This window comes from Salmo salar, unplaced genomic scaffold, assembly GCF_905237065.1.
Source record: "Salmo salar unplaced genomic scaffold, Ssal_v3.1, whole genome shotgun sequence".
NCBI lineage: Eukaryota > Metazoa > Chordata > Actinopteri > Salmoniformes > Salmonidae > Salmo > Salmo salar.
The window spans coordinates 227,170-253,027 of NW_025549713.1; the positions used below are offsets into that span (position 1 = coordinate 227,170).

The following is a 25,858-nucleotide window of genomic DNA, read 5'->3' on the forward strand; positions in this document are numbered from 1 at the left end:
ATATCCACCCGGCACAGCCAGAAGAGGACTGGTCACCCCTCATAGCCTGGTTCCTCTCTAGGTTTCTTCCTAGGTTTTTGGCCTTTCTAGGGAGTTTTTCCTAGGGAGTATTTCCTAGCCACCGTGCTTCTTTCACATGCATTGCTTGCTGTTTGGGGTTTTAGGCTGGGTTTCTGTACAGCACTTTGAGATATCAGCTGATGTACGAAGGGCTATATAAATAAATTTGATTTGATCACAACACAGCTCTACTAGACCCATCACAACACAGCTCTACTAGACCCCATGACAACACAGCTCTACTAGACCCCATCACAACACAGCTCTACTAGACCCCATCACAACACAGCTCTACTAGACCCATCACAACACAGCTCTACTAGACCCCATCACATCACAGCTCTACTAGACCCCATAACAACACAGCTCTACTAGACCCCATCACAACACAGCTCTACTAGACCCCATGACAACACAGCTCTACTAGACCCCATCACAACACAGCTCTACTAGACCCCATCACAACACAGCTCTACTAGACCCATCACAACACAGCTCTACTAGACCCCATCACATCACAGCTCTACTAGACCCCATAACAACACAGCTCTACTAGACCCCATCACAACACAGCTCTACTAGACCCCATGACAACACAGCTCTACTAGACCCCATCACAACACAGCTCTACTAGACCCCATCACAACACAGCACTACTAGACCTGGCCCATCACAACACAGCTCTACTAGACCTGGCCCATCACAACACAGCTCTACTAGACCTGGCCCATCACAACACAGCACTACTAGACCCATCACAACACAGCTCTACTAGACCCCATCACAACACAGCTCTACTAGACCCCATCACAACACAGCACTACTAGACCCCATCACAACACAGCACTACTAGACCCCATCACAACACAGCTCTACTAGACCTGGCCCATCACAACACAGCTCTACTAGACCTGGCCCATCACAACACAGCTCTACTAGACCCCATCACAACACAGCTCTACTAGACCCCATCACAACACAGCTCTACTAGACCCCATCACAACACAGCACTACTAGACCCCATCACAACACAGCTCTACTAGACCCATCACAACACAGCTCTACTAGACCCCATCACAACACAGCTCTACTAGACCCCATCACAACACAGCACTACTAGACCCCATCACAACACAGCTCTACTAGACCCCATCACAACACAGCTCTACTAGACCCCATCACAACACAGCTCTACTAGACCCCATGGCATTGTAATTATTTTTAGTGCAATCTTATCCATTCTTATTAATTTGTTTACAATTATTATTTATTTTATTGGCACTGATATTATAATAATAATTATATATGTAATGATGTGTGTATATTTATACGTATAATGATTTTTTCAATGTTCTTTACTCAAACCAGTGAATATCACTTATTATAAATGAGATCATTAATTATCAGTTCTACAAATATCCAGGACATATACTCTTCACATTTTGGTTATAAAACAACAAATACAGAATGGATTAAAAAACGTCAAGGGACAGGACATCATAATCCTACTGGAAACATGGTGTCGTGGAGACATAGATACTCAGTGTCCCTCAGGCTAAAGAGAAAGTTTCCTACCATCAGTCAAACATAAATATGTTAAATGGGGGAGGGACTCAGGTGGAATCAACATTTCGCATAAGCAGGTCTCAGCAATGAATGAAATGAAAAAAGGTACTAACCACATTTGGCTAAAACTTAACAAAGGTACAATTTTACCACCACATATTTAGACACCCCTCCTTGTACTGTAGCCCTATTATACATAATATAAACAGTCCTGACCAAATACTGAACAAAAATGGGAAGGAGTTAGTGAATCTCTGTCGAGCCTTAGGCCTGTGCATGTTTAATGGTAGAATCAGATGGGACTCTTTAGGTCGGTTTACTTACTGCTCAGCTCTTTGGACACATGTAGTCAATTATGCCATCACTGACATTGACCCCTCCTCCATTAGTGCATTCACTGTCAGACCACAGACACCATTGTCAGATCACAGTCAGATCAACGTGTTTCTGAAGAAATTAACCAGCAATACTCATAAAAATATTAACTCTACATGAACCAATCGTACAGATTTGCTCCAAACAGTGCAGAGAAGTTCATTGAAACATTGAAAATTAAATTATGAACTTTATACAGGTCTTTAATAACTCACAATACCAAAACAATAAAGAAGGTGTCAATTTGGCTACTCAAAACTTAAATTGTCTAAAAAGCAGCATCAAAGCAAATTTGAGAAAAATTGCTATTATTATTATTACTATGATTATTTTTATTATTTTTACTATTATTGTTATATTATCTTTGTTATTACACTTATTACTATTACTACTAATATTATTATTACTATTATTATTATTATTACTATTACTATTATTCTTATTATTTTTTATTATTATTACTATTATTATTATTACTATTTTATTATTACTATTTTATTATTATTACTATTATTATTATTATTACTATTACTATTATTCTTATTATTTTTTATTATTATTAGTATTATTATTATTACTATTTTATTATTATTACTATTATTATTATTATTATTGTTACAATTATTATTATTTGTATTATTATTACAATTATTATTAATATTAATATTATTACTATTATTATTTTGACTATTATTATTACTATTATTACTATTATCAGTAATAATAGTAGTAATAATAGGGCTAGGGGCTAGGGGGCAGTATTTGCACGGCTGGATAAAAAAATGTACCCGATTTAATCTGGTTACTAATCCTACCCAGTAACTAGAATATGCATATAGTTATTATATATGGATAGAAAACACCTTAAAGTTTCTAAAACTGTTTGAATGGTGTCTGTGAGTATAACAGAACTCATTTGGCAGGCAAAACCCTGAGACATTTTCTGACAGGAAGTGGATACCTGATGTGTTGTATTACCTTTAAACCTATGCCATTGAAAAACACAGGGGCTGAGGAATATTTTGGCACTTCCTATTGCTTCCACTAGATGTCACCAGCCTTTACAAAGTGTTTTGAGTCTTCTGGAGGGAGATCTGACCGAACAAGAGCCATGGAACGATGATGTCCCATTAGACACCTGGCGCGAGTTCATGTTGGGTACCCTCGTTCCAATACGTTATAAAAGAGTATGCATTCGTCCACCTTGAATATTATTCATGTTCTGGTTAAAAAAGGCCCTAATGATTTATGCTATACAACGTTTGACATGTTTGAACGAACGTAAATATATTTTTCCCTCGTTCATGAAGTGAAGTCCGGCGGGCTTAGATCATGTGCTAACAAGACGGAGATTTTTGGACATAAGTGATGAGCTTTTTTGAACAAAACTACATTCGTCATGGACCTGTGATACCTGGAAGTGACATCTGATGAAGAGAATCAAAGGTAATGGATTATTTACATAGTATTTTCGATTTTAGATCTCCCCAACATGGCGGCTAGTCTGTATCGCAACGCGTATTTTTCTGGGCGCAGTGCTCAGATTATTGCAAAGTGTGATTTCCCAGTAAGGTTATTTTTAAATCTGGCAAGTTGATTGCGTTCAAGAGATGTAAATCTATAATTCTTTAAATGACAATATAATATTTTACCAATGTTTTCTAATTTTAATTATTTAATTTGTGGTGCTGACTTGAATGCCGGTTATTGGAGGGAAACGATTTCCCGAACATCAACGCCACAGTAAAACGCTGTTTTTGGATATAAATATGAACTTGATAGAACTAAAAATGCATGCATTGTCTAACACAATGTCCTAGGAGTGTCATCTGTTGGAGATTGTAAAAGGTTAGTGCATAATTTTAGCTGGTTTTATGGTTTTGGTGACCCTGTCTTTGAATTGACAAAACATTACACACAACTCTTGTAAATGTACTGTCCTAACATACTCTAAATGTATGCTTTCGCCGTAAAACCTTTTTGAAATCGTAAAACGTGGTTAGATTAAGGAGATGTTTATCTTTCAAAGGGTGTAAAATAGTTGTATGTTTGAAAAATTTGAATTTTGACATTTATTTGGATTCAAATTTGCCGCTCTTGAAATGCACCTGCTGTTGATGGAGTGCACCACGGGTGGGACGCTTGCGTCCCACCTAGCCCATAGAGGTTAAGGGACATGTATGACGAGTGTGAATCGAGTGTGAATCTTAGAAACAAATTACTAGTTTGCAGCAAGAAGTTACATAATAAGCATTAGAATACCGACAACCGCCGAAACATCTATTCTAAGAACAATGGACGCCTGACATATCCATTTCAACAGACACTATCCGGAGCCGCTGATCGAGCCACAATCATGAAAGACATTGTGGCTTCTAGGGAAGTAACCAGAGACTCTCTGATGAACTGACTCTCCAGCTGATGGACTGACGATTCCAACAGAGAAGACAACCACAACATTCAATTATTCCCAAATGAGCGAGTGTTCATGTGGAAAGGGTTAGCGACTCCGTTTTGTCTTTCCCTGCCATTCTCAGTCCACACCCACTTCCCTTTGTCCACCAAGCCGTCATATCGGCTTAGCCCACAAGGGAACCTCCCCTATCATTTCCTTATAACCATATCTACTGTTTGTTTGTTTATGCATTTCTGTGATTATTTAGCTAGTTAGTAAATAAATGATTAAGACAATTGGTGTATGGATGAATCATAGTGGAGACTGCGTTCGTGCAGATAACCAACAATTCTACGATGATTGAAATGAGACTAACGTAAGGTAAAGAATAATTCATTAATAGAAGACTAATTGATCAGATATTAAAATATCTGAAGAGTTATATTAGGAAAATTATAACTTTGTAATCTGAAGATTTTCCTTGGTGCCCCGACTTCCTAGTTAATTACGTTTACATGATTAGTTTAATCACGTAATAATAATTACAGACAATTGATTTGATGAAATAACAGTCTTCACCTTTAATGATACTAAAGACATGACACGTGGTATATGTTTCGCATCCAGCCAATCAGCTTTCAGCGATGGAACCAGTGCTAACAGTGTAAAGAAGGACCAGATAATCTGAATGTCATATTCTCACCTGTCACAGACATCCTGCTCTCTGGTGATTCTCCTTCAGAGTTGGTACACTTGTAGAGTCCTTCATCTGACTTGGATACTGCAGGGATGGTCATCTCTCCTGTAGTCTCAGTCCTGATGAGGGATCCATCTTTGTAGAAATCAGCTGTGAGGTTAGAGGGAGTTTCCTGATATCTGCAGCGCAGAGTCACAGAATCTCCCTCAGTCACAGGAAGGGCAGGGCTCTCCAGGATCACAGCTCCAGCTGTATATAATATATAAACATCATATATAAACAGGTCTCTCCAGGATCACAGCTCCAGCTGTATATAATATATAAACATCATATATAAACAGGTCTCTCCAGGATCACAGCTCCATCTGTATATAATATATAAACATCATATATAAACAGGTCTCTCCAGGATCCCAGCACCAGCTGTATATAATATATAAACATCATATATAAACAGGTCTCTCCAGGATCACAGCTCCAGCTGTATATAATATATAAACAGGTCTCTCCAGGATCACAGCACCAGCTGTATATAATATATAAACATCATATATAAACAGGTCTCTCCAGGATCACAGCTCCAGCTGTATATAATATATAAACATAACATCAGCTTATCTGAAACCAGATGAACCACTAAACACTATAATGTTAGTAGATGGTGTTTGTGGACATACCAGGTACTGTGATGTTGACAGCATTGCTGTGTTCTCCAGACCCAGACTCACACCAGTACACTCCACTGTCTGATGTTATTAGTGATACAATGCATGAAGACCCTTGTTGTTTTCCCCAGTCAGTATGACACTCTGAAAGGATTCCTCTCGATGTGTTCCTCACCACTCTCCATCCAGTAGAGTTCCCCTGAACCTCACAGCTCAGAGAGACAGACTCTAATTTAAAAAACTGAGATCTGTCAGGAGTGATGCTTAGAGAGGCTGGAGGAGAGAGAGAGAGAGAGAGAGAGAGAGAGAGAGAGAGAGAGAGAGAGAGAGAGAGAGAGAGAGAGAGAGAGAGAGAGAGAGAGAGAGAGAGAGAGAGTTGCATTGTTTAAAGTAAATTATAAAATATTAAGCCCTTAAGAGTGTTGAAGCCTGTGGGCCAGACAGCATTGGGGTGAGACAGGAATGTAGCTTAAGCCCCACCCTCTTCAACATATATATAAATGAATTGGCGTGGACACTAGAACAGTCTGCAGCACCCGGCCTCACCCTACTAGAATCTGAAGTCAAATGTCTACTGTTTGCTGATGATCTGGTGCTTCTGTCACCAACCAAGGAGGCCCTACAGCAGCACCTAGATATTCTGCACAGATTCTGCCAGACCAGTAAATCTCAGTAAGACAAAAATAATCAAAAGGAACATAACATACAACATATCCATTTTAAAAAAACTGGCTAAAAATACTTGAATCAGTTTTAACCCATTGCCCTTTATGTTTGTGAGGTCTGGGATCCGCTCACCAATTAAGAATTCACAAAATGGGACAAACACAAAACTGAGAGTCTGCAAAAAATAAATAAATGTAGAGATTACACAAAGAATTTGGAAACAAACCCGATTTTGTTTAACTCCAATGTCAACTGGGTGAAATACAGCAGCAAGATTTGTGACTGTTGCCACAAGAAAAGGTCAACCAGTGAAGAACAAACACCTTTATAAATACAACCCATATTTATGTTTATTTATTTTCCCTTTTGTACTTTAACCATTTGCACATTGTTACAAAACTGTATATAAACATAATACGACATTTGTAATGTCTTTATTCTTTTGGAACTTCTGTGAGTGTACAGTCGTGGCCAAAAGTTTTGAGAATGACACAAATAATCATTTCCACAAAGTTTGCTGATTCAGTGTCTTTAGATATTTTTGTCAGATGTTACTATGGAATACTGAAGTATAATTATAAGCATTTCATAAGTGTCAAAGGCTTTATTGACAATTAAATGAAGTTGATGCAAAGAGTCAATATTTTCAGTGTTGACCCTTCTTTTTCAAGACTGGCCACATCCTGACTGATGGCAGCCCATTCTTGCATAATCAATGCTTGGAGTTTGTCAGAATTTGTGGGTTTTGTTTGTCCACCCGCCTCCTGAGGATTGACCACAAGTTCTCAATGGGATTGGTCTGGGGAGTTTCCTGGCCATGGACCCAAAATATCGATGTTTTATTCCCCGAGCCACTTAGATATCACTTTTGCCTTATGGCAAGGTGCTCCATCATGCTGGAAAAGGCATTGTTCGTCACCAAACTGTTCCTTGATGGTTGGGAGAAGTTGCTCTCGGAGGATGTGTTGGTACCATTCTTTATTCATGGCTGTGTTCTTAGGCAAAATTGTGAGTGAGCCCACTCCCTTGGCTGAGAAGCAACCCCACACATGAATGGTCTCAGGATGCTTTACTGTTGGCATGACACAGGACTGATGGTAGCGCTCACCTTGTCTTCTCCGGACAAGCTTTTTTGTCCCTGATGTTTTTCCTGGAGAAAAGTGGCTTCTTTGCTGCCCTTCTTGACACCAGGCCATCCTCCAAAAGTCTTCGCCTCACTGTGCGTACAGATGCACTCACACCTGCCTGCTGCCATTCCTGAGCAAGCTCTGTACTGGTGGTGCCCCGATCCCACATATGAATCAACTTTAGGAGATGGTCCTGGCGCTTGCTGGACTTTCTTAGGCGCCCTGAAGCCTTCTTCACAACAATTGAACCGCTCTCCTTGAAGTTCTTGATGATCCGATAAATGGTTGGTTTAGGTGCAATCTTACTGGCAGCAATATCCTTGCGTGTGAAGCCCTTTTTGTTCAAAGCAATGATGACGGCACGTGTTTCCTTGCAGGTAACCATGGTTGACAGAGGAAGAACAATGATTCCAAGCCCCACCCTCCTTTTGAAGCTTCCAGTCTGTTATTCGAACTCAATCAGCATGACAGAGTGATCTCCAGCCTTGTCCTCGTCAACACTCACACCTGTGTTAACGAGAGAATCACTGACATAAGGTCAGCTGGTCCTTTTGTGGCAGGGCTGAAATGCAGTGGAAATGTTTTTGGGGATTCATTTCATTTGCATGGCAAAGAGGGGCTTTGTAGTTAATTGCAATTCATCTGATCACTCTTCATAACATTCTGGAGTATATGCAAATTGCCATCATACAAACTGAGGCAGCAGACTTACTGAAAATTAATATTTGTGTCATTCTCAAAACATTTGGCCACGACTGTAATGTTTACTGTTAATTTGTATTGTTTATTGTGTATTGTACTTAATTTGCTTTGGCAATGTTAACATATGTTGGGTTTCTTTCGCATTATTGTAACTTATTTTGTACATAATGTTTCTGCTACGGCAAAAAAGAGCTTCTGGATATCAGGACAGTGATCACTCACCTCGGACTCACCTTGCAAACTATTACAGATTACAAAGGGAAGCACAGCCGCGAGCTGCCCAGTGACATGAGCCTACCAGACGAGCTAAATCACTTCTATGCTCGCTTCGAGGCAAGCAACACTGAGGCATGCATGAGAGCATCAGCTGTTCCGGACGACTGTGTGATCATGCTCTCTATAGCCGACGTGAGCTCCTAATCTCAGCTCGTTACCTGTATAAAAGACACCTGGGAGCCAGAAATCTTTCTGATTGAGAGGGGGTCAAATACTTATTTCCCTCATTAAAATGCAAATCAATTTATAATGTATATAACTGTATATTGGTTCATCCTGACCCATCCCGTCAGATCGTGGTGGAGGCATATTCTTCGGATGTCGGAATGCCCTGGACCTCAAGTTACATCCTTGCGCCTTCTTCTCCCATTGCCTCAACGCCACAGAGAGGAAGATGAACTACAATATGGGGAATTGTGAGCTTCTCACAGTCAACATGGCTTCGGAGGAGTGGAGTCACTGGTTGGAGGGGCCGAATTGTGTGGATGGACTACAAGAACCTGGATTATCGCTGCATTGCCAAGCATCTCAAGTTCAGGCAAGCTAGATGAGCCCTGCTTTTCACCCGGTTTAACTTCTCCCTCTCCTACAGACCAGGATCCAAGAACATCAAACTGGATGTGCTGTCACGCCACTATAGCCCCATAGACCCCGAGACCATCCTTCCCACCTCGTGTCTGGCGACGGCACTCAGCTGGGGAATTGGGAAGCAGGTACGCGTTCCGATAACTGGATGTTTGTCCTTGACGCAGTCCGCCCCTCGGTCCTCCACCCAGGCTCCCGTCGGACCCTGGCCTTTCTGCGACAACACTTTTGGTGGCCAGAGGTTTCTGTGCTCAGAACAAGTCTCCCCGGCAAGCTCCAGCTGGGCTTCTTCAAGCACTGCCTGTCCATCACCGTCCCTGGTCTCACATATCCCTGGTCTTCGTCTCTGGTCTTCCCCCGTCTGATGGCAACACCGTCATCCTGACAATAGTGGACAGGTTTTCCAAATCAGCCCACTTCATTCCTTTCCACACGCAGTCCAAAAAGCCAATCGGAGCGAGCCAATCAAGGCCCAGAGACGACTCTTCGGTACCTTGTCTCCACCAACCTGGAGCCAGCCTGGAGCCACCCTCCCCTGCTCTGCCACTGGACTCTCACCTTTCGAGTGTTCCCTGGGGTATCAGCCCCACTCTTCCCCGAGCAAGAGGAAGAGGTCGGCATTCCCTCGGCACAGATGCTTGTCCGCCGCTGTCGCATTCAAGTCGTCCTTCTCGATGATGTCACAGAGCTGTGCCAGAGAGGGCTACATGAACTCCTCTGAGAAATGCACCATCTCAAAGTGGTGCAGGATGAAGAGGTAGGCCCGGCGGCACAGATCAGGGCAGGAGTAGATGCAGATGTAGATGCCGATGCAGTTCTGCAGACAGAGCTGGGCCTCCAGATAGTTGCAGCAGGCTCTCACAATCCCCAGGTCTGAACTGGTCTGCAGCCGCCAGGAGCGGTTCTACATTCTCTGCAGTCACAAGCACAGAACGTGTGTAGATGATCTGGGTTCACACCAGTCTACTGCTGTACACCCGCTTCTCGACGTTGTTCCAGCCGCATACACTCCTCCAGGTATCGACGACAAGCTTACCGCCACTGTATTGTCTCGTGCAGAGTGTATGGCTGTCCGTTCGCTCCTCTGAGTGGAGGAGAGAACTTTCGCAAACTTTCGCAAACTTTCGCCTCGCTTTACCGGCCCTTTCCGCATCTCTAAGATCATTAGCCCCTCTACCGTTTGTCTTCTGTTGCTCAACATTCATCCCACTTCTCATGTGTCTAAGATTAAACCTATGTATATACAGCCCATTGTCTCCTGATGGAACCTTCTTTTCTAAGAGCGAAGAACGAGGTCTGCAGATTGACATGAAGTAAAAATGAATGTGTAAGTAAAAGTAAGAGAGAAGTGAAGGTGTCACGTCCTGACCAATATTTAGGTATTATTTCTATTATATTTGGTCAGGACGTGGCAGAGGTATATTTGTTTTGTATTATGGGGTTTTGTGTGTGGTGTAGTGGGGTGGGTTAGTTTGGTATAGGTTCTAGGTTTGTTTTTCTATGTGTAGTTTTGGGTGCTGGACTCTCAATTGGAGGCAGGTGTTTCTAGTTGCCTCTGATTGGGAGTCCTATAAGTAGGTGTGTGTTTGTTTGGTTTTCGTGGGTAGTTGTTTTTGCACTGCGTGTTGTGTGCATGCAAAACTGTTCCTGTCTTTGTGAGTACCGTTTATTGTTTTCCCTGTGGATGCTTTATTTGTGTTTGGAATTAAACTATGAGTATCCACATTCCCGCTGCGCCTTGGTCCATTCTTGAAGACAAGTGTGACAGAACTACCCACCACCAAAGGACCAAGCAGCGGAGAAGAGGACAGAGGCAAGTGAGGGAGGAATGTTGGAAGCAGCGCGCTCGGGAGGTGATGGATTCCTGGTCGCTGGAGGTGTTGACGGAGAGGATTGACTGGACATGGGAGCAGTTGCGGGTCCACTGTGACAACCTGCCTGGGAGGCAGGTAGAACCCGAGAGGCAGCCCCAAGATTTTTTTAGGGGGGGGCACAAGGGCTATTTGGCGGGGCGAGATTACAGCCCCAGGCCAGCTCCCCCGTACCCTTGTAAGGCAGACTGGACAGGTCCCGTGCTTTGGGGTTGGGGCTGTGGTGAGGCCTGGGATTTTCAGGCCAGTAGGCAAGGTACCAGCGCCCCGCATGTGCCAGGGCGAAGTAGGCATCGAGCCGGAAGGGGTGATGCCAACCCTGCGCTCAAGACCGCCAGTGCGCCCTTTCGGTCCGGTGTTTCCCGCTAGATGCACTAGCATGGAGGTGCGTGTCTCCAGGCTGGCATGTCCAGTACCAGCCCCACGCATCAGGAGTCTAGTGCGTCAGCCCAGCACCGCCAGTCAACAGTCGTCGGAGCTGCCCGCCAGTCAACAGTCGTCGGAGCTGCCCACCAGTCAACAGTCGTCGGAGCTGCCCGCCAGTCAACAGTCGTCGGAGCTGCCCGCCAGTCAACAGTCGTCGGAGCTGCCCGCCAGTCAACAGTCGTCGGAGCTGCCCGCCAGTCAACAGTCGTCGGAGCTGCCCGCCAGTCAACAGTCGTCGGAGCTGCCCGCCAGTCAACAGTCGCCGGAGTGCCCGCCAGACTGCGCTGAACTCGCCGGAGTGGCCAGACTGCGCTGAACTGCCGGAGTGGCCAGACTGCGCTGAACTGCCGGAGTGGCCAGACTGCGCTGAACTGCCGGAGTGGCCAGACTGCGCTCGGCCCAGCCCGAGGGGCCCTCCTGTCCCCGGCCCGGCCCGAGGGGCCCTCCTGTCCCCGGCCCGGCCCGAGGGGCCTCCTGTCCCCGGCCCGGCCCGAGGGGCCCTCCTGTCCCCGCCCGGCGGCCGCCGCCGCGAGGCCCTCCTCCCCGGCCCGGCCCGAGGGGCCCTCCTGTCCCCGGCCCGGCCCGAGGGGCCCTCCTGTGCCCGGCCCGGCCGAGGGGCCCTCCTGTCCCCGGCCCGGCCCGAGGGCCCGGCCGCCGAGGCCCTCCTGTCCTCCGGCCCAGCCCGAGGGGTCCGTCTGCCTGGCGCAGCTATCGGCGCCACCGAAGTGGGCGACGCCGAGGGTGGAGCAAGGTCCACGTCCTGCACCGGAGCCACCTCCAGGATAGGTGGGTTGGGGAGGGAGGGTGTAGCACAGTGCCATCGTTGACGGCAGCCACCCTCCCTTCCCTCCCTTATTGTTTAGGGGGTATTGCTTTTTGGTTTTGTTGGGGTAATGGGGATTTTTTGTGTTTTCTTTTAAGGTGCATTCCGGGGTCTGCACCTTTAGGGGGGGTAATGTCACGTCCTGACCAATATTTAGGTATTATTTCTATTATATTTGGTCAGGACGTGGCAGAGGTATATTTGTTTTGTATTATGGGGTTTTGTGTGTGGTGTAGTGGGGTGGGTTAGTTTGGTATAGGTTCTAGGTTTGTTTTTCTATGTGTAGTTTTGGGTGCTGGACTCTCAATTGGAGGCAGGTGTTTCTAGTTGCCTCTGATTGGGAGTCCTATAAGTAGGTGTGTGTTTGTTTGGTTTTCGTGGGTAGTTGTTTTTGCACTGCGTGTTGTGAGCCTGCAAAACTGTTCCTGTCTTTGTGAGTACCGTTTATTGTTTTCCCTGTGGATGCTTTACTTGTGTTTGGAATTAAACTACTATTATAGAACAGGTGATGAATATAGAGAAATGTTACTATTATAGAACAGGTGATGAATATAGAGAAATGTTACTATTATAGAACAGGTGATGAATATAGATAAATGTTACTATTATAAAGTAGGTGATGAATAAAGAGAAATGTACTCACCTCCACCTTGTCCAAGGCTAGAGTATACCAGTGTACTCAATAGCACTGAAACACACAGAGAGAACAATTAAAAAAAAAATATATATTTCACCTTTATTTAACCAGATAGGCTAGTTGAGAACAAGTTCTCATTTGAAACTGCGACCTGGCCAAGATAAAGCATATGCTTAATTAACAACCCGGCCATCCTACAATCTAAGCTAGATGCCCTCAATCTCACACAAATTATCAAGGAACCTACCAGGTACAACCCTTAATCCGTAATCATGGGCAAACTCATAGATATCATCCTGACCAACTTGCCCTCTAAATACACCTCTGCTGTCTTCAACCAGTATCTCATCAATCACTGCCTCATTGCCAGCGTCCGTAATGGGTCCAAGGTCAAACAACCACCCCTCATCACTGTCAAACGCTCCCTTACACACTTCAGCGAGCAGGCCTTTCTAATCGACCTGGCCCGGGTATCCTGGAAGGATATTGACCTCATCCCGTCAGTAGAGGATGCCTGGTTGCTCTTCAAAAGTGCTTTCCTCTCCATCTTAAATAAGCCCCTTTCAAAAAATGTATAACTAAGAACAGATATAGCCCTTGGTTCACCCCCAGTATTGACTGCCCTTGACCAGCACAAAAACATCCTGTGGCGTACTGCATTAGCATCGAATAGCCCCCACGATATGCAACCATTCAGAGAAGTCAGGAACCAATATACCCAGTCAGTTAGGAAAGCAAAGTTTAGCTTTTTCAAACAGAAATTTGCATCCTGTAGCACTAATTCCAAAAAGTTTTGGGACACTGTAAAGTCTAGGCTAGGAAACACTGTCACCACCGATAAATTTACAATAATCGATCATTCCAAAAAGTGATCAAATTCAACATCTACTCACAGACTCCAACCTTGACTTCCTCTGCCTCTCAGAGACATGGCTCCATACAAACTCTCCATGTGCTGCTTTGATTGTGCCTGGCTACAATGTTTTCAGGAGAGACAGGATTGAAGGAAGAGGAGGGGGTCTGATGATTTACATTAAAGAACATATCCGATGTAAACAAATTGAGTGGTCATGTGATAATGAACTAGAATGTATTGGCCTGAACGTTACACTGTCTCCCCAAATGTCCTTTACCCTTATTGGAATGTATAGACCACCTTCCACCAAAAGTGTGTTTTTGATCAGTTTAATAACATGCTTAGGGAATGTGATTATGGGAAGGAGGTCATCTTAATGGGAGATTTTAATATTAATTATGAAGACAAGTCTTGTAGGAAAACCCTCAAACGGATCACTAATACCTTTGACCTTACACAGCTCGTTAAAGGGCCAACCAGGGTGACTTGTTGCTCTAAAACACAGATTGATTTGGTGCTCAGCAATAAACCAGAGAGAGTGACTAAATCATTCAATATGGTTACTGGGCTATCTGATCATAATTTGACACTTATAGCCAGAAAGTTGTCTAAGAGCAGGTTTAAGCTCTCTACTGTTAGAAAGCCGGATCAACTAAGAATACCTAAGAGTGAATTAAACTATTTTGAAAAAGCAATTAATGGAATTAACTGGAATGATCTCTTGTCCTATACAGACGTGGAAGCTGATAGTGAGTTTTTTCTATCCACAATCCAGGCTACAATAAATGGTTTCCTAAAGAAAATCAAATCCAAACCTGGCCAAAAGAGCACTCTTCCTGGGCTAAATGGAGAAATTTGGAAATTGATGAAAGAACGAGATTATGCTCTAAAAACAGCCCTAAAATCCAAATTAGAGCATGACAGACGTAGGTTTACCATGTTGAGAAATAAGGTGATGAAAGAAATCAGACAGACCAAGGCAAACTTTTTTATTAACATAATTGGTGAGGCAAAGGGAAATTCTAAATTGATCTGGGAGAATCTAAAAAAGTTAACAGGGAAAGACCATAGTAACACCGCAAAAGACTAGAAATCATGGTGAATAACAATCTAACACAGGATGCAGTTGAAATAGCAATAGCCTTCAATTCCTACTTTATTGAATCTGTCAAGGTACTGACACAGAACCCCTCCACTGGTTTATTGGGCTCAGTGCTAGTGAATGACGCTCAACCTGTCTTCATCATAAGGGAGGTTTCTGAGTCAGAGGGGAACAAGGTGATTAGCTCACTAAAGAACTCTAAATCCAAAGATGTTTAGGGCTGGACTCTACCTTTCTTAAAAACTACAAAGAGTCACTCATTGGCCCCATTACTAAGGTCACCAACACATCTATTGGTCTGGAGGTGTTTCCAAGGGTATGGAAGTCAGCCATAATAACGGCCATCTTTAAATCGGGCGACCCTGCTGATGTGAGTAACTACAGGCCCATTAGTATACTACCTGTAGTGTCGAAGGTTGTTGAAAAGTGTGTAGCAGAACAACTGATTTCCCACCTCAAGAACAGCCCCTTCACATTACACTCCATGCAGTTTGGCTTCAGAGTAAAACACTCCACAGAAACGGCCAACTGCTTTCTTCTGGAAAATGTGAAGTCCAAGATGGACAAAGGGGGCGTTGTTGGGGCTGTGTTTCTGGACCTAAGGAAGGCTTTCGATACTGTTAACCATGAGATTCTCATCACAAAATTGTCCAAGTTCAACTTTTCCCCCGATGCCTTGAGATGGATGAAATCATACCTTGAAGGCAGAACTCAGTGTGTCAGAGTGAGCAGTGAGCTGTCGCCCACTCTTAGCTATGATGTGGGCGTGCCCCAAGGGTCAATACTGGGGCCCCTCCTGTTCAGCTTGTACATTAATGATCTGCCTTCCGTCTGCACTGGGTCTGAAGTTCAAATGTATGCAGATGATACAGTGATATATGTGCATGCAAAGAGCAAACAACAAGCTGCACAAGAACTCACTACTGTAATGGTCCAGGTTACAAAGTGGCTCAGTGACTCGTGTTTGCATCTCAATGTGAAAAAAACAGTTTGCATGTTCTTCACAAAGAGGGCAACAGATGCTACTGAGCCAGATGTCTATGTGTCAGGGAGAAGCTCCAGGTGGTATCTGATGCTACTGAACCAGATGTCTGTGTATCAGGGGAGAAGCTCCAGGTGGTATCTGATTTTAAGTACCTTGGAATCATACTTGATTCCAACCTCTCTTTAAAAAGCATGTGAAAAAGGTAATTCAAATAACCAAATTCAACCTAGCTAATTTCCGATTTATACGAAATTGTTTGACCACAGAGGTAGCAAAACTGTATTTAAAATTGATGATACTCCCCCACTTAACATACTGCTTGACTAGTTGGACCCAAGCTTGCTATACAACATTAAAACCTATTCAGTCTGTCTACAAACAGGCTCTCAAAGTGCTCGATAGAAAGCCCAATAGCCATCATCACTGTTACATCCTCAGAAAGCATCAGCTCCTGAGTTGGGAAAATCTTGTGCAATACACCGACGCATGTCTTGTATTCAAGATCCTAAATGGCCTGGCTCCCCCTCCACTCAGTATTTTAGTTAAACAGAAAACCCAAACATATGGCAGCAGATCCACAAGGTCTGCCATGAGAGGTGACTGTATAGTTCCCTTGAGGAAAAGCACCTTTAGTAAATCTGCTTTCTCTGTGAGAGCTTCCCATGTCTGGAATACACTGCCATCAGACACGCATAACTGCACCACATATCACACTTTCACAAAATGCATGAAGACATGGCTAAAGGTCAATCAGACTTGTGAACATAATCCCTAGCTGTGTATTGCCGCTTTCCATGTTGTCTGTAGCTTGTGAGGTGTGGAAACACTTAGTTGTTTTTATGGATTTTGTCTTGTTGCTTTTTGTTCTATGTTGCTCTGTCTGTATGCTACATCTTGCTTGTCCTATGTTTCTCTGTCTGTATGCTATGTCTTGCTTGTCCTATGTTACTCTGCGTGTGCTCACTGTTCAATGATTGTCTATATTGTAATTGTTTTTAATAACCTGCCCAGGGACTGCGGTTGAAAATTAGCCGGCTGGCTAAAACCGGCACTTTTACTGAAACGTTGATTAATGTGCACTGTCCCTGTAAAAATAAAATAAACTCAAACTCAATCAGAATTGTTCTACGACTGGCCATGCTTTCGACCTGGCTATCCCTACCCCGGCCAACAGCTCTGCACCCCCCGCAGAAACTTGCTCAAGCCCCCTCCCCCACTTCTCCTTCACCCAAATCCAGATAGCTGATGTTCTGAAAGAGCGGCAAAATCTGGATCCCTACAAATCAGCTGGGCTAGACAATCTGCCAAAATTGTTGCAACCTCTATTACTAGCCTCTCAACCTCCTCTCTTTCGTGTTGTCTGAGATCCCCAAAGATTGGAAAGCTGCCGCGGTCATCCCCCTCTTCAAAGTGGGAGACTCTCTAGACCTGTGGCGCCCCCTCCTGCTCAGGTGGTGCTCGGCGGTCGTCGTCACCGGCCTATTAGCTGCCACCGATTCCCTTTTGCTTTTCCCTTTTTTTGGTTTTGGACACCTGTGGTCAATTAGCCATTAGAGGGGCTATTTAGTTTAGCTGGCCCGCTTCTTGTTGTGCGGGATTGATTATTGTATGTCGACTTCTTGTTCGTGTCGGCTTTGCATTGTCGCTCATTGTGTTTATTCCCCTGTGCTTGGGAACTTTGTTTTTGCTTCAGTGTTATTAAAAACACCACTCCCTGTGTTCGTTGCTTCCTGCGCCTCATTCCTGCAACGCGACTACCAAAGCCCTTAGAGAATCCCGCACCACACTGAAAAGGCATGGAATCAGTGGGAGCAGCGGGCACTCCTCTGCCCTCGATGGAGGAATGCGTGCTCCACCACACGACGGTCCTACACCGCATCGGATCGGCAATGGACCAGATGATGGAGAGGATGGACCGATGGGAGAGAAGTGGTATCCTCTCTCCACCTCCACCTCCCCGATACAGCCATCTTCGCCTCCCACGACGTCTGGCTCTGACGCGCTTCGTTTGGCGCTCCCGAGGAGTACGATGGTGCGGCGGCTGGGTGCCAGGGGTTTTTGCTCCAGCTTGAGCTGTACCTGGCCACCGTCAGACCTGCTCCCACGGGAGAGGAGAGCGTGAGTGCCCTCGTTTCCTGCCTGACGGGCCGAGCTCTGGAGTGGGCTAATGCGGTCTGGAACGGCCCAGACTCGGCAAGGGACCACTACCCAGAGTTCACCCGCCGCTTTCGGGCCGTGTTCAACCACCCTCCGGAAGGAAGAGCGGCGGGTGAACGGCTGTTCCACCTCAGGCAGGAGACGAGGAGTGCTCAGGACTTCGCGCTGGAGTTCAGGACCTTGGCTGCTGGGGCGGGGTGGAACGACAGGGCCCTCATAGACCACTACCGCTGCAGTCTCCGGGCGGACGTCCGCAGGGGAGCTGGCCTGTCGGGACACAGCTCTGTCCCTGGACGAGCTGATAGACATGTCCATACATCTGGACAATTTGCTGGCTGCCCGCGGGCGTTCGGAGAGGGTCCTGCCCGCTCCACCCCGTGCACCCCCGCCCCTACCCCTATGGAGGTAGGGGGGCCGTGCCAAGGGGCACCGGAGGAGGTGGCTCCTCCTGCACCAGCTGTGGTTGGTGAGGACACACGGCCGACCGGTGCTGGAGGAGCCAGTCTGGGAGTCGAGAGGGCAGGCAGAACACTTCTCGGTCACCTCAGGTGAGTCAGCACCAGATTCACCCAGAATCCCCTGTTGGTCACGTGTTTTTACCTGTTTTGTTTACAATTTTTTTTCCCTCTTCCCAGCATAGGGCGCTAGTCGATTCAGGCACAGCTGGGAACTTTATGGATCGTGGACTTGCCATTAAGCTGGGCATTCCGCGGGTGCCGTTAGATTCCCCCTTCCCCGTGCACTCCCTAGATAGCCGACCATTAGGGTCAGGGCTGGTCAGGGAGTCTACGGTGCCACTGGACATGGTAACGCAGGGGAATCATAAGGAACGCATTCGTTTTTTCCTTATTGATTCGCCTGCGTTTCCGGTGGTGCTGGGGGTCCCCTGGCTGGCTGGTCACAATCCCCGTATTTCGTGGAAACAGGGGTGGTCAGAGGAGTGTTCAGGGAGGTGTCTAGGAGTTTCCATAGGTGCCACATCGGTGGAAAGTCCAGACCAGGTGTCCACCGTGCGCATTCCCCCTGAATACGCCGATTTGGCGATCGCCTTTTGTAAAAAGAGGGCGACTAAATTACCACCTCAACGACAGGGGGATTGTGCGATAGATCTCCAAGTTAACGCTGCGCTTCCCAGGAGTCACGTGTACCCCTTGTCACAGGAGGAGACAGCGGCTATGGAGACATATGTCACGGAATCTCTGGGACAGGGGTACATTTGGCCCTCCATCTCACCCGCTTCCTCGAGTTTCTTTTTTGTGAAGAAAAAGGAGGGAGGTCTGCATCCGTGCATTGATTATAGAGGTTTCAATTCCATCACAGTGGGGTTCAGTTACCCAATACCTCTCATCGTGACGGCGGTGGAATCATTTCACGGAGCACAGTTCTTCACAAAACTGGATCTCAGGAGCGCGTATAATCTGGTGCGTATCAAGAAGGGAGATGAGTGGAAAACCGCCTTTAGTACCACATCAGGCCATTATGAGTACCTCGTCATGCCGTATGGGTTGAAAAATGCTCCAGCCGTCTTTCAATCCTTTGTTGACGAAATTCTCAGGGACCTGCACGGGCAGGGCGTGATTGTCTATATCGATGACATTCTGATATATTCCGCCACCCGCTCCGCGCATGTGTCCCTGGTGCGCAAGGTGCTACAAGCGTCCCACCTAGCCCATAGAAGTTAACCTCTCTGGGCTAGGCGGGACGAATTTGTCCCACCTACGCAACAGCCAGTTGAATCCCGTGGCGCGATTTTCAAATACCTTAGAAATGCTATTACTTCAATTTCTCAAACATATGACTATTTTACAGCCATTTAAAGACAAGACTCTCGTTAATCTAACCACACTGTCCGATTTCAAAAAGGCTTTACAACGAAAGCAAAACATTAGATTATGTCAGCAGAGTACCCAGCCAGAAATAATCAGACACCCATTTTTCAAGCTAGCATATAATGTCACAAAAACCCAGAAGACAGCTAAATGCAGCACTAACCTTTGATGATCTTCATCAGATGACACACCTAGGACATTATGTTATACAATACATGCATGTTTTGTTCAATCAAGTTCATATTTATATCAAAAACCAGCTTTTTACAGTAGCATGTGGCGTTCAGAACTAGCATACCCCCCGCAAACTTCCGGGAAATTTACTAACAATTTACTAAATTACTCACGATAAACGTTCACAAAAAACATAACAATTATAGATACAGAACTCCTTTGTGCAATCGAGGTGTCCGATATTAAAATAGCTTTTCGGTGAAAGCACATTTTGCAATATTCTCAGTAGATAGCCCAGCCATCACGGCTAGCCATTCAGACACCGACCAAGTTTAGCCCTGACCAAACTCAGATTTACTATTACAAAAGTTTGATTACCTTTGTTGTCTTCGTCAGAATGCACTCCCAGGACTGCTACTTCAATAACAAATGTTGGTTTGGTCCAAAATAATCCATCGTTATATCCAAATAGCGGCATTTTGTTCGTGCGTTCCAGACACTATCCGAAATGGTAAATCAGGGTTACGAGCATGGCGCAATTCGTGACAGAAAAATTCTAAATATTCCATTACCGTACTTCGAAGCGTGTCAACCGCTGTTTAAAATCCATTTTTATGCCATTTTTCTCGTAAAAAAGCAATAATATTCCGACCGGGAATCTCCGGTTAGGTAAACAGAGGAAAGAAAACAAAGCATTCGGTCGACGCGGGCACTGTAACCAGCCACTACCCAAACGCGCTACTTTTTTTCAGCCAGAGCCTGCAAAGCCACGATTCAGCTTTTTGCCGCCTTTTGAGAGCCCATATGAGCCGTAGGAAGTGTCACGTAACAGCAGAGATCCTTTGTAATGGATAGAGATGGCAAAGAAGGCCAAGAAATGGTCAGACAGGGTACTTCCTGTACAGAATCTTCTCAGGTTTTGGCCTGCCAAATGAGTTCTGTTATACTCACAGACACCATTCAAACAGTTTTAGAAACTTTGGAGTGTTTTCTATCCAAAGCTAATAATTATATGCATATTCTAGTTACTGGGCAGGAGTAATAATCAGATTAAATTGGGTACGTTTTTTATCCGGCCGTGAAAATACTGCCCCCCCATCCATAACAGGTTAACAAACCTCCAAACAAACTTCAATGCCATACAACACTCCACTCCTTCTGTGGCCTCTAACTGCTCTTAAATGCAAGTAAAACTAAATGCATGCTCTTCAACCGATTGCTGCCTGCACCCGCCCGACTAGCATCACCACTCTGGACATTTCTGACTTAGAATACCTAGGTGTCTGGTTAGACTGTAAACTCTCCTTCCAGACTCACATTAAGCATCTCCAATCCAAAATTAAATTTAGAATCGGCTTCCTATTTCGCAACAAAGCTTCCTTCACTCTTGCGTCCAAACATACCCTCGTAAAACTGATTATCCTACCGATCCTTGACTTTGGCAATGTCATTTACAAAATAGCCTCCAACACTCTACTCAGCAAATTGGATGTAGTCTATCACAGTGCCATCCATTTTGTCTCCAAAGCCCCATATACTACCCACCACTGCAACCTGTATGCTCTCGTTGGCTGGCCCTCGCTACATATTCGTCGCCAAACCCACTGGCTCCAGGTTATCTGTAAGTCTTTGCTAGGTAAAGCCCCGCCTTATCTCAGCTCACTGGTCACCATAGCAACACCAACCCGTAGCACGCGCTCCAGCATGTATATTTCACTGCTCATCCCTAAAGCCAACTCCTCCTTTGGTCGTCTCTCCTTCCAGTTCTTTGCTGCCAATGACTGGAACGAACTACAAAAATCTCTGAAACTGGAAACACTTATCTCCCTCACTAGCTTTAAGCACCAGCTATCAGAGCAGCTCCCAGATCACTGCACCTGTACATAGCCCATCTATAATTTAGCCTGTGTTATTTCCTGCTAGGACATCCGGGTTGGCAGAGTGCTAAAGCAGTGAATAAAACAAACTTAGGGAGGAGGCTTCTAATGTTAACATGCATGAAACCAAGGCAATTATGGTTACAGAAGTCATTAAAAGAGAGCGCCTGGGGAGTAGGAGTGGAGCCAGGCACTGCAGGGCCTGGATTCACCTCTACATCCCCAGAGGAGCAGAGAAGAATGAGTATAAGGGTACGGCTAAAAGCTATAAGAATTGGTCGTCTGTGACGTCCAGAATAGAGAGAAAAGGGAGCAGGTTTCTGGGGGCGATAAAATAGCTTCAAGGTATAATGTACAGACAAAGGTATGGTGGGATGTGAATACAGAGGAGGTAAACCTAGGCATTTAGTGATGATGAGAGAGATATTGTCTCTAGAAACATCATTGAAACCAGAAGATGTCATAGCATGTGTGGGTGGAGGAACTGAGAGGTTGGATAAGGTATAATGAGCAGGGCTAGAGGCTCTACAGTGAAATAAGCCAATAAACACTAACCAGAACAGCAATGGACATTGCATATTGACATTGAGGAGCGGCATGCTTAGCCGAGTGATCAAAGGGTCCAGTGAGATTCAGACAGCTAGCCGGTCCATAGGTAGCAAGCTGGTGGAAGATGGAGGGAGGTCTGATTTTAGCCACCTCGTGCGTTTCCGTCTGTGGGTTAGTGGGGTTCCGTGTGGAAGGGGGGACCTGTCCAAGTTGGCAATATAGTTAGTTATAGTGGCCAAAGAAAAGTGTCCGATAGACCTATTCAGATCGCAGCCGATAAGACAGCTAACGATTAGTGGGCCGCAGATGGGCGATCAGGTTACGTCGCGACGGAGGGGCCAGTTGGATAACTCCCTCGGGCAGATAACGTCGGTGGTCCAGTCGTGAAGGCCCGATGGGGCTCCGCATCGGCAGTAAAGCGGATCAGGATAGGTGATTGTAGCCCAGGGGACACTTCAGCTGGCTAGCTCAGGAAAAGCCCACGAATGGCTGACGGAACTCTTCAGCTGGCTAGCTCCGTAATAATGTGTGTTAATTCCGGGACCGACGCTGCCAATAGTCACTCAGGTAGCAGCTAGTTAGCTGCAAGATCCAGGTGTAAATGTCCAGAGCCTGCGGTAGAAATCGGGGAAAGGAGAGAGAATAGGTCCGGTGGGCTCTGGTCTGAGTCGCGCTGTACTAAAACTGGCGATAGCTTTTCGAGCTAATGGATAGCTGAGGACAGCTAACCATGGCTAGCTGAACTCCAACGTTAGCCAGTGAAAATGGCTAACCTCTGGCTAGCTTCTGTTGTGGATTTCGGATTTGAGGTAAATAATACTTTATTTTTTAAATTGGTGAGGCGGGTTGCAGGAGAGTGCTTTGAGGTTGAGTTTTAGAAGAAAAAATGTAAAAAGATAATGCGAAGAAAAATATGTAAATATATATATACACGGGACACGACAACAGGAGGGTAAAGGACGTCTGAACTGCTACGCCATCTTGGATGGAGGATGATAATAATAAACCATATAGTTACTAAACTATATAGATATTAAACTATATACATATATATTAAACTATATAGATATTAAGCTATATAGATATTAAACTATATAGATATTAAACCATATAGATATTAAACTATATAGATATTAAACTATATACATACATATTAAACTATATAGATATTAAGCTATATAGATATTAAACCATATAGATATTAAACTATATAGATATTAAACCATATAGATATTAAACTATATAGATATTAAACCATACAGACATTAAACCATATAGATATTAAACTTTATAGATATTAAACCATACAGATATGAAACTATATAGACATTAAACTATATAGATATTACACTATATAGATATTAAACCATGTAGATATTAAACTATATACATAGATATTAAACTATATAGATATTAAACCGTACAGATATTAAACCATATAGATATTCAACTATATAGATATTAAACTATATACATAGATATTAAACCATACAAATATTCAACTATATAGATTTTAAACAGATAATCACAGAGTATAAGACAGATATTCAATCTCACCTGCCGCGACAACAAAAACACACACACACACACACACACACACACACACACACACACACACACACACACACACACACACACAGTGAGAGAGTGTACTTACAGAGCTGCCAGCAGAGTGGTGTGAGTTCCATCCTGTCTTGATGCTGAGTGAGACTCTGTGATCTCCAGTTATAGACTTATAGACCCTCCTCCTACTTCCTGTTCTGAAGAAAACACACAAGGGCCTGCTGACGACGTGATGAAAGAGAGAAGAGAGAGTAGATTATGTATACTACCACTACCACTGTGTATTTCTATAGATCTGAGAGTATTGACTAGGTGATGAAACGGAGGAAGAGAGAGTTGATTAACCTGTTGGGGCTCGGGGGCAGTATTGAGACATTTTGAAAAAAATATGTGCCCATTTTTAACTGCCTCCTACACCAACTCAGAAGCTAGGATATGCATATTATTAACACATTCGGATAGAAAACACTCTGAATTTTCTAAAACAGTTTGAATGGTGTCTGTAAGTATAACAAAACTCATATTGCAGGCAAAAACCTGTGAAAAATAGATCCAAAAAAATGTGAATTTTGTGACTGTACTATTTAGTGTCATTGTTTTATAGATACCATAGTGAGAAAGGATTCATTTCGCAACACCTACGGCTTCCACTAGATGTCAACGATCTTTATAAAGTTGTTTGAAGCGTCTATGATAAACAGAGAGCAAATTAGAATCCAAGGAAGTTGACATGTCATCACTTCATTTTTTTGCGCCTGCGCATAAATCTGAGAAACGTGAGTTTGTCATCATTTTTTATCTAGACATAGGATAGGTTGTGTGAAAATATTACTGATGTTTAACGTTAAAAATGGACCAAAAGATTAATGCTAAACAACATTTGACATGTTTGAACGAACATAAATAGATTATTTACTAGGTTTTTTTAGCTTTTCGGCATGATTTTACAGTCCCCCCACCACGTTTTGTGGGAGCATAATGAACGCTAAGTACTTGGTGTTATTTGGACATAAATTATGAACTTTGTCAAAAGAAACCACATTTGTTCCGGACCTGGAATGCCTTCCGGACCTGGGATCCTGCCTTCTGATGGAGATAATCAAAGGTAAGGGGGTATTTACAATGTTATTATCGATTTTAGATGATGCTAACTGTATAGCATAGCCTGTTGTTCATAGCATAGCACCCCGTTTATTGCAAAATGTGATTTCCCAGTAAAGTTATTTTGAGATCTGGCCATTCGGTAGCAATTACGAGATGATAATATATTATTCTTTGAATGACAATATTATAATTTACCAATGTTTTCGAATAGTAATTTCGTTATGTTCACCGGAAGCATTTCAGAGAAGAAAAAAATCTGAATTTCACGCTACTGTAAAATGTTGTTTTTGGATATAAATATGAACTTGATGGAACAAAAAATGCATGTATTGTATAACATAATGTCCTAGGAGTGTCATCTGATGGAGATTGACAAAAGTTAGTGCATAATTCAAGCTGGTTTCTGCTTTTGGTGACGCCTGACCTTGAATTGAAAATGGATGTTTGTACTTTTGTGGCTATGTACTGTCCTAACATAATCTAACTTTATGCTTTTGCCGTAAAGCCTCTTTGAAAATCGAACAATGTGGTTAGATTAAGGAGATGTTTATCATTTAAATTGTGTAAAATAGTTGATTGTTTGAGAAATTGAAATTATTAGATTTTTGATGTTTTGAATTTCCAGCCTTGTTAGCAATCCCGGCTCGGGGTTCATTGCTAACCTGTTTAACATCTTATCGTGTCTATACTTCTTCTACCACTGTTTGTTTCTTCCTTCATTCTCCACCCTCCCACCCCTGGGTCCGTTAAACTGTATTATTCTGAGAGGATTGAACTCTAACCCCTACTAT

At 44.1% G+C, this 25,858-nt stretch overlaps 1 protein-coding gene across 1 annotated transcript; it reads right to left on the reverse strand.

Annotated features, from left to right (window-relative positions):
• Positions 1-1,979: 1,979 nt before the first annotated feature.
• LOC123738724 (Fc receptor-like protein 5) lies at positions 1,980-24,366 on the reverse strand. Its single transcript, XM_045713480.1, has 5 exons — positions 24,058-24,366; positions 12,878-12,922; positions 5,771-6,031; positions 5,100-5,342; positions 1,980-2,023 (listed from the first exon to the last, which is right to left on the reverse strand). Exons 1-5 carry the CDS (start codon positions 24,086-24,088, stop codon positions 1,980-1,982), a joined length of 624 nt encoding a protein of 207 aa, XP_045569436.1. The 5' UTR covers positions 24,089-24,366.
• Between the last annotated feature and the right edge of the window lie 1,492 nt (positions 24,367-25,858).